Source organism: Amblyraja radiata, chromosome 1, assembly GCF_010909765.2.
Source record: "Amblyraja radiata isolate CabotCenter1 chromosome 1, sAmbRad1.1.pri, whole genome shotgun sequence".
Lineage (NCBI taxonomy): Eukaryota > Metazoa > Chordata > Chondrichthyes > Rajiformes > Rajidae > Amblyraja > Amblyraja radiata.
Window position 1 is genome coordinate 186805855 of NC_045956.1, and position 10680 is coordinate 186816534.

Sequence of the window (10680 nt, forward strand, 5' to 3'; positions counted from 1 at the left end):
TGCCACCACTGCCAGAAATCACTGTCTGATTCGTGACATCCCCTCCGGATCTGCTGCTGGCCTCCGGGAGCTGGGTGAGATCTATTTATGCATCCGTCTCTCCAGATCCACTCTTACACGTCCACCTCACTCACCACTGCTGCCGACTTAGTTCCCTTGGCCTGTAGGATTCAATCAATCACTATTTTGAATGAACTCAGTGACTGAGTCTCCAGAAAACGCTGTGGTCGAGAACTCTGAAGAACCACCAACCTCCAGGTCCTCATCTTGGTCATTTATAGCTGACCCTTACTCTGTGATTGTGCCCCTGACCCTTGATACCACAGCCAGGAGAAACCTCCACCCTGTGTCCAGCCTATCAAGCCTGGTAGAATTTCACAAGTTTCTGCAAGATTGCTCAGTCTTTTGAACACCAAGAATAGAGGGCAGCTTTACTCTATTTCTCCCCATGTGACAAACCCGTGTAAACCTGAAACTTGGACTGTTATTTTCTCCACAGACGCTGCCTGAACCCCTGAGCACTTCCCGGATTCTCTGATTTTACCCCAGGAAACTGTCTGGAGAATCTTCAATGCACCCCCTCTATAGAAAGCACACCTTTCATTAGGTAATGGCACCAGGTTTGTGCACAGTCCTTCAGATATGGTCTCAAAAAAGATACATAGCAGAAAGCATTCTGTCCAGATGCATTACGACTTGGTTTAGATACTTCTCTGCCCAAGACCACAAGATATTGCAGAGTTGTGGATATAGTCCAGACCCCCACCCCCACCCATAGACAACATTAACACTTCCTCAGGAAAATAGCCAACATAATCAAAGACCACTCATACCAAGGTCATTCCCTCTTTTCCCACACTTCTGTCAGGCAGAAACTACAAAAGCATGAAGTCACATACTAGCACATTCAGGAACAACTACTTCCCTGCGGCTGTCAGTTTGTTGACTGGTCCTCCCATAAAATAAAGGGATAATCCCAATCTCACAAACTAACAACAGTAATATCAATAATAAACCAACAGCAATAGCTCATTGAGGTTCTTGTACTTTTTAATCTGCACTTTCACTGTAACTGTAACACGGTAGACTACATTCTACACTGGTATATTTATTTTTGTGCTACTTGTTGTACTTTTGTAAGGCTTCATTGTATCATGTATGGTATGATTTGACTGGATAGTATGCAGAGTTTTTCACTGTACCTCGATACACGTGACAATAATAATCCAATTCCAAGGCCATGTATAATTCTGGTGACCAATTCCAGGTACCCACGGTAATCACACACTGACTGTACTTGAAACACACGGTGCCAGGAAGAAGTGACCAGCCCTGTAATCCCAGGATAGGAACTCCACCACTCCAACACATCACAACTTGGTAGTCTGAGCTCTGCGAAATATCCCGGGACACAAGACCGGACAACTCGATAAATCCTGGGCCAGTATCCAGGCACCGTGTTATATTGTGGAATAAGAGCGCAGACCTCAAGGTAGATACTGGGACAGAAACGTACAACTGGTGAAGATTCACCCAACTGCAATTTAGAAGACAGGAGCCCTGACATCCTGGGAATTCCAGGACAAAAAACACCTCTCTGAGAAAGAGCATACAGATCCCAGGAAGTACATTCACCCAGTCAGTGGGAATGGCGAGTGTTTCATCAACTGTAAATAGCTGGTCTGAAAACCTGAACCCTCCACAACTTGTGAGGGATTTGGGTTTACAGGATCATTATCCTCACAAACTGTCACTGACGTCCATGCGGGAGGTATCCTGGGATAAACTGGATGACAGCAAACCAACTCAACCAGAAGATCTTCCTTGGCGATTTCTCCAAATGATCCTCTCAGCTAATTCACTGGCGAGGAATCCTGAATGGCCGCCTGCTCAGTCTTCAAAAGACAACAAAGCTGACGTAGAAGATTTCATCCATTTCCTTCAAGCACAAAGGCCACGGGATTCTGGGATTAACCCTCTGGATATCATTGCTGCCATTTTCCTCTGTGCCGACCACTCTCTCCAGCAGGAACTGATGCTGAAGATGTCTCTGTGCCAACTTGCATTACCCTTTCTGCTGCCAGAAGGGCACAGTTACCCCAGGGACAAGATGAGGGGACCCATGGAAGGACCTGGTGCCACCCTTCTCCTCTGGGCCATGAGGCCCATTGTTAAAATGTGGTGCCCACAATCTCCCACAGGGAACAGCCCCGTTGTGGAGATGCCCATCGTGACAGCAACCGTGCCAACTGTCTCCTTCCTCAGACTCGGAAGGTGCACGGTGTCCAAATCCAAACTCCTCAATCTCACCTTGAGCCAGACCCAGCTGCAGCAGAACATCTTCCTGCACTCCGGGATGGAATGTGGGAATGTGCCCCGTGGGATATCGGATGGGATGGCTGAGATCAGCTGGTATCTACCTTCTGGGAAGAGCAACACGGACATTTTCCCGGAGGCTGCTGCATTCATCAACCTCCGAGGTGACGCTGAAACTTACCAGGGACACACTCGGTTTCTGGCAAAAGTCTCTGCTGCTCTCTTTATTTTCATTGATGTTATCGGTGAGAAGGAAAGAGAATTCCTCACCTCTCTCGCACAGTCACCGGCAAAACTCTTTCTGATAGTGAACACTCACATCAGTGAACAACACATCACCCCTGAGCAGGTAAAGAAACTGTTCAAAGATCTGAAGATACAACCTCAACAATGCATTGTTCGGACAAATGTAAACAAAGCCGAACTTGTGGAAGGACTTCATTCTCAGATAAAACAAGTGATTCTAATGAGTGACAGGAAAGAGAGCTTCCCGAGTCTGGAGCAAACGGGTGACGTTGCGAGGGAAAATGGGATTCCGGAAGATGAACTTCATCCTGAAATAGAACAAGCCAAGAACATGATGTCCAAACCGCAGAGAAAGGTCGACCCTGGAGACAGCAGGGAATCAGAGGATCCATCTCACTAGCATTCACCAGGTCTCCCACAGGGAATGGCTGGTGATCCACCAGCTGGAAATAACTTTGTAAACTTACAACCACAACAATGTGTTTCTCGGACAAATGTAAGGGAGGCAACACTTGTAGAAAAATTAAATTCTCCAATACAACAAGTAACATGGATGAGGGACAGGGACCAGAGCTTCCCGAGTCTGGACCAAAAGGGTGACATTGCGAGGGAAAGTGAGATTCACGTCGATGATCATCATCCTGAAATAGAACAAGCCAAGGACCTGACGTCCAAACCACAGAGAGTGGCCGACCCTGGAGACAGCAGGGAGTCAGAGGATCCATCTCACCGGCATTCACCAGGTCTGCCACAGGGAATGATTGGTGTTCCACCAGCTGGAAATAACCAGAATGAAAATCGGGGACCACTACAACTTATGAAGGATTTGGGTTTACAGGATCATTATCCTCACAAACTGTCAATGACGTCCATGCGGGAGGTATCCTGGGATAAACTGGACGACAGCAAACCAACTCAACCAGAAGTTCTTCCTTGGCGATTTCTCCAAATGATCCTCTCAGCTAATTCACTGGCGAGGAATCCTGAATGGCCGCCTGCTCAGTCTTCAAAAGACAACAAAGCTGACGTAGAAGATTTCATCCATTTCCTTCAAGCACAAAGGCCACGGGATTCTGGGATTAACCCTCTGGATATCATTGCTGCCATTTTCCTCTGTGCCGACCACTCTCTCCAGCAGGAACTGATGCTGAAGATGTCTCTGTGCCAACTTGCATTACCCTTTCTGCTGCCGGAAGGGCACAGTTACCCCAGGGACAAGGTGAGGGGACCCATGGAAGGACCTGGTGCCACCCTTCTCCTCTGGGCCATGAGGCCCATTGTTAAAATGTGGTGCCCACAATCTCCCACAGGGAGCAGCCCCGTTGTGGAGATGCCCATCGTGACAGCAACCGTGCCAACTGTCTCCTTCCTCAGACTCGGAAGGTGCACGGTGTCCAAATCCAAACTCCTCAATCTCACCTTGAGCCAGACCCAGCTGCAGCAGAACATCTTCCTGCACTCCGGGATGAAATGTGGGAATGTGCCCCGTAGGATATCAGATGGGATGGCTGAGATCAGCTGGTATCTACCTTCTGGGAAGAGCAACACGGACATTTTCCCGGAGGCTGCTGCATTCATCAACCTCCGAGGTGACGCTGAAACTTACCAGGGACACACTCGGTTTCTGGCAAAAGTCTCTGCTGCTCTCTTTATTTTCATTGATGTTATCGGTGAGAAGGAAAGAGAATTCCTCACCTCTCTCGCACAGTCACCGGCAAAACTCTTTCTGATAGTGAACACTCACATCAGTGAACAACACATCACCCCTGAGCAGGTAAAGAAACTGTTCAAAGATCTGAAGATACAACCTCAACAATGCATTGTTCGGACAAATGTAAACAAAGCCGAACTTGTGGTAGGACTTCATTCTCAGATAAAACAAGTGATTCTAATGAGTGACAGGAAAGAGAGCTTCCCGAGTCTGGAGCAAACGGGTGACGTTGCGAGGGAAAATGGGATTCCGGAAGATGAACTTCATCCTGAAATAGAACAAGCCAAGAACATGATGTCCAAACCGCAGAGAAAGGTCGACCCTGGAGACAGCAGGGAATCAGAGGATCCATCTCACTGGCATTCACCAGGTCTCCCACAGGGAATGGCTGGTGATCCACCAGCTGGAAATAACTTTGTAAACTTACAACCACAACAATGTGTTTCTCGGACAAATGTAAGTGTGGCAACACTTGTAGAAAAATTAAATTCTCCAATACAACAAGTAACATGGATGAGGGACAGGGACCAGAGCTTCCCGAGTCTGGACCAAAAGGGTGACATTGCGAGGGAAAGTGAGATTCACGTCGATGATCATCATCCTGAAATAGAACAAGCCAAGGACTTGATGTCCAAACCACAGAGAGTGGCCGACCCTGGAGACAGCAGGGAGTCAGAGGATCCATCTCACCGGCATTCACCAAGTCTCTCACAGGGAATGATTGGTGTTCCACCAGCTGGAAATAACCAGGATGAAAATCGGGGACCACTACAACTTATGAAGGATTTGGGTTTACAGGATCATTATCCTCACAAACTGTCACTGACGTCCATGCGGGAGGTATCCTGGGATAAACTGGACGACAGCAAACCAACTCAACCAGAAGATCTTCCTTGGCGATTTCTCCAAAAGATCCTCTCAGCTAATTCACTGGCGAGGAATCCTGAATGGCCCCCTGATCAATCTTCAAAAGACAACGAAGAAGACATAGAAGATTTCAGCTATTTCTTTCAAGCACAAGGGCCAGGAGATTCTCGGATTAATCCTCTGGATATCATTGCTGCCATTTTCCTCTGTGCCAACTACTCTCTCCAGCAGGAACTGATGATGAAGATGTCTCTATGCCAACTTGCATTACCCTTTCTGCTGCCAGAAGGGCACAGTCGTTTCAGGGACAAGGTGAGGGGACCCATGGAAGGACCTGGTGCCACCCTTCTCCTCTGGGCCATGAGGCCCATTGTTAAAATGTGGTGCCCACATCCTCCCACAGGGAGCAGCCGCGTTGTGGAGATGCCCATCGTGACAGCAAACGTGCCAACTGTCTCCTTCCTCAGACTCGGAAGGTGCACGGTGTCCAAATCCAGAATCCTCAATCTCACCTTGAGCCAGACCCAGCTGCAGCAGAACATCTTCCTGCACTCCGGGATGAAATGTGGGAATGTGCCCCGTGAGATATCGGATGGGATGGCTGAGATCAGCTGGTATCTACCTTCTGGGAAGAACATCACAAACATTTTCCCGGAGGCTGCTACATTCATCAACCTCCGAGGTGACGCTGAAACTTACCAGGGACACACTCGGTTTCTGGCAAAAGTCTCTGCTGCTCTCTTTATTTTCATTGACGTTATCGGTGAGAAGGAAAGAGAATTCCTCACCTCTCTCGCACAGTCACCGGCAAAACTCTTTCTGATAGTGAACACTCACATCAGTGAGCAACACATCAGCCCTGAGCAGGTAAAGAAACTGTTTGTAGATCTGAAGTTGAAACCCCAACAATGCATTGTTCGGACAAATGTAAACGAGGCCGAACTTGTGGAAAAACTTCGTTCTCAGGTTAATCAAGTGATTCTAATGAGTGACAGGGACCAGATCTTCCTGAGTTTGGAACAAATGGGTGACATTGCGAGAGAAAGTGGGATTCAGGTCGATGAACATCAGCCTGAAATACAACGGGCCAAGGACCTGACCAAAATACTGGGCAGTCTTGACCCTGCAGACATCATTCGGTATAAAAAGAGAGTGCTGCCCTTTCATGGAGAGCCCTGGCAAGGGCTGTCTAAAGTTGAGAAAGAGAAGTCTCGGATGAAACTCCGTGGGAACAGAACCACAGAGAAGTATAACCACGAACTGGACCAAGACAAGAAAAGAATCCGGGAAGCTCAGCTCAGACAGAGCCTGTCGGGGGAGATGCAGATGTTCATTGACCACCTCACCTGTCCTGGTGGGGATGACAGGGCCATTTACTTGCAGTGGCTGAAGCTGATGCTGGACAGTAAATCAAGGCAAATTATGGCAGGATTGCGCAGGGATTATAAAAAGCTGAGCAAACACTCAAAGCAGAAGGTCAAGGAGCTGAAGGACATGGATCAGAAGATGACTGCTAGTTCCCTGGGACTTGAACACTTCATGAGGGAACTGGGCCAGGTTTATGAATTCTCAATGACACAACACAACATCAAGCAACAAACACAGATCCACCCACATGTGCTTCAGTTACCGGGTGTTGCTGCTGGGCTGTTGCTGGATGGGTTCCCACTGGAGCTCATTGATGGAGACGTCTCCAACGTTCCTGTTTCATGGATCACTGCTGTACTGGAAGCAGTGGCCGAGAAGGTGGGACGTGCTTCCCGAGTGTTTGTGCTGACAGTGATTGGAGTTCAGAGCACAGGCAAGTCCACGCTCCTCAATACAATGTTCTGTTTGCGGTTTGCTGTGAGCAGCGGCCGATGTACTCGAGGGGCCTACATGCAGCTGATGAAGGTCACAGGGAGCCTGGCGGAGGAGCTGGGCTGTGACTTCATCCTGGTCATTGACACGGAGGGGCTGAGAGCTCCAGAACTTGCAACACTAACAGACAGCTACGAACACGACAATGAGCTGGCAACATTCGTGGTGGGATTAAGCAACATAACATTGGTAAACATAGGCATGGAAAACATCGCAGAGATGAAAGATATTTTACAGATTGTTATTCATTCCTTACTCCGCATGAAACTGATGGGGAAAAGACCAAAGTGTATATTTATCCACCAGAATGTTGGAGATGTGAGTGCACATGATCACAATCTGAGAGGCCGTCAGAAACTACTGGAACAGCTGGATAAGATGACAGAGGCTGCAGCAAAACTAGAGAAGGTGGAGGGAGTTACGTTCCGTGATGTGATGGACTATGATGCTGACAAGGACAACTGGTACATCCCTGGTCTGTGGCAAGGTACACCCCCAATGGCTGCCGTCAACACTGGCTACAGTGAACACGTCTTCCAACTGAAGAAGAGTCTCATTCAATGTTTACTCAAAGGGAAACTAGAACAAGGAGCTTTCACAATCCTAGACTTTACCAAATGGATGACTGGCCTTTGGGAGCAGGTGAAACATGAGAATTTCATTTTCAGCTTCCAGAACAGTCTGTTCGCAGAGGCTTACAACCAGCTCTCTGTGAAGTACAAGGACTGGGAGTGGGAGCTCCGCAAATTCACACACTCCTGGGGAAACGAGGCTGAAAACACAGTAAACAATGCCAGTGGTGACCTCAACCTACTGCTCCAAACACTGGAACGTGAGATCAGGACGGAGATTAACAAAAGGGAGGGTGAGACTCTGGATAAACTAAAAGCTCTGTTTGAAAGTGGGGCTGATAACGTGCAGCTGATGGAGAAATACAGGGAGGAATTCAAGCTCAGTATCTCCAGTTTATGCAGACGGCTTCAGGACGATTCAATACACAGATGTAAGGATGCCGTGAACAGACGTGTGGGACTGCAGGAAGTGGATGATAGTTGGAATCAATGTCACAAGAAGATCGAACAACAGGTCAAGGAGCTTTTATTAAAGTGTAAAGGGGTAAATCAGGTGTTGGGTGACGAGGAACTGCAACCTGCCTTTGGAAAGATGTGGCAAGGCACAGTGTCACAGCTGGACTATCAGCCCTGTAGAGAAAGAAACATTGAACTGGAGATTGAAAATCTTCTCAGAGAGAACACAGCAACTCAAGGGAGGGTGATTAATGAAATGCTAGATAGAAAACCTCTCTGTAAACAGGGAACTCAGTGCTTTCAAATTGAAGGGAAACACATCAACACGACATGGACGAGACGTGTTAAACCCACAATTGGGATATCCTCGCACCAATCAGATGTTAATCGGGCAGCAATGATAACACAGTCCCTCGAGGATCAATGCCATCAATGGATCAGTGACATCACAAAAATGTACATGGATTATGACAATAGATATTGTATTGATCTTTTGAATATTATACAGGAGAATATTAACAATATTTCACACCCAAACTTCACAATGAGTGAGGAATTCAGGGCTGAGTTTAAACTTCACCTGTGTGGTTTCGCTGTACCAAGATTCCAAGAGATGCAGATGAGGTTCATCCAGAAACACGACCCGCGGCAAAGACTGGAAAACATGAAGGGTCAATACTTTGATCTCTTCATTGATATTTACACAGAGCAGGATGAGAACCAGAGACAAGCAGAACGGTTTGCACAATCTTGTTTCTTGCCAGCTCTCAGAGACGCCACCCTCAAGGCTCTCAGTGTGAAAATCGTGGATGATATGAAACAAAATGACCCTGAGAGCAAGTACAGTCTCCGCAACAACTTCACTGTGGCCCTCCTGGTGCACTTGAAACAAAGGGGTACATTTCATGACTATCACCGGTATATCACTGACCTTGAGAATTTGGCCAAAGACTGGCTCCATCGCCAGGTTATTGAACACTGCAAGACACAACGTGATGGAAAGAGCACGTTTACCCGTCTGGCTAAAGGAATCCTCACACAGATCACTGGGAAAGCTAAAGAGATTGTTGAGGATGCAGTGACGCAGAACTTTGCTGGAAATGTTCAGAGCTTCCTGGACATGTTTGTTGAAAAGTTAAAGACCAGGATCTCAATGCCCAAAGATGAAATGAAACTCGTTATGTTTCACAGTGACGGTGATGGCAAGAAATGGGCAGAAGCAGTTCTGTCATCTATTGAAGAGGTGGAGCAGAGACTCCTCAGTGACGTAACAGGCTGGGATGTCCAAGCAAAGATTGAAGAATTATCCATTAAACCCAGGGATGAGCTGTTCAAAGGGTTATTCAATTGTACCAAGAAATGTCCTTTCTGTGGGGTTTTCTGTGTTTCAGAGACCCCGGTACACTCACAGCACTCTTGTAAGCAGCACAGACCTAATGGACTCAATAGCTATCGCTTCATAGAAAGTGAACATCTTGTAACTGCCGTCTGCACAGCTTCAGTCGCAGGTAACGGATCGTTTAAAAATAACGACACAAATTGGGAATACAAACCCTACAAGGATTACCAAACTGTCAATGATTACTACAAATCCTGGACCATCCAGCAGGAAATTTCCGCACAGGCAGCATCCTATTGGAAGAAGGTTTTCTACACTTTCAATGAGCAGTTTGCTGAAAAATACAAAGCAAAACCTGCAGAGATCGATGAAGCCTGGGACATTGACTGGGATGTAGTGAGGGGAGATCTGAATAAGACGTATAACACAAACATTCAGTTTTGGTGAGGTGCCTTTACATGACATCACTCAGTTAGACGTAGAAATAGTCTACTTCCCTATAAAAGAAATGGCAGAGAAAATCACACAACATTAAAATTCTACTCTGATTATAAATCATAAAACAATTAGCAGAGCAGAGAGTTTCAACCAATTGCTTATTAAAATTGCTTTTACAGAAATAACCAAAAGGTTTGAGGGCAAAGCTGTAGACTTTGTCTGTATGGACTTCAGCAAACCTTTGATAAGATTCCGCATAGTGGCTGCTCCAGAAGGTTAGATCGCATGGATCCAGGGAAAGCCAGCTGACTGGACAGAGAATTGGCTTCATGGAAGGAAGCAGAGACGGTGGTGGAAGGTTGTATTATGGACTGGAGGCCTGTGACTAGTGATGTGCCCCAGAGATCCATGCTGTTTGTGGTTCACAAGAACATAGAACAGGACAACACTAGAACGGGCCTTTCAGCCCACAATGTTTATGCCAAACATGGAACCTAGCTACACTGATTTCATCTGCCTCCATAATCCTCCATTCCCTGCAAATCCTTGTGCCTATTTAACAGCTTCTTAAACATCACTATCGTATCTTCCTCCACCAGCACACCTGGCAATACGTTCCAGCTACTCACCACCCTCTGTGTAAAAATAACTTGCCCCACAACTCTATTATATTTTCCCTGTTGCCTTGTAGCTATGCCCTCTGGAGTTGGACATTTCCACATAGACATAGACAATAGGTGCTGGAGTAGGCCATTCAGCCCTTTGAGCCAGTATTCAATGGGATAAATATTGTCTGTCTACCCTATCTATGCCTCTCATAATTTTATATACATCCCTTCAACCTCCAAAATTGCAGAGAAAACAATTGTATATTA

General features: G+C 46.8%; 1 protein-coding gene across 1 annotated transcript; it reads left to right on the forward strand.

Moving 5' to 3' along the window:
* Positions 1-1598: 1598 nt before the first annotated feature.
* Positions 1599-10456, forward strand: LOC116988115 (interferon-induced very large GTPase 1-like). Its single transcript, XM_033044643.1, has 2 exons — positions 1599-2917; positions 2984-10456. Exons 1-2 carry the CDS (start codon positions 1649-1651, stop codon positions 9812-9814), a joined length of 8100 nt encoding a protein of 2699 aa, XP_032900534.1. The 5' UTR covers positions 1599-1648; the 3' UTR covers positions 9815-10456.
* The last annotated feature ends 224 nt before the right edge of the window (positions 10457-10680 follow it).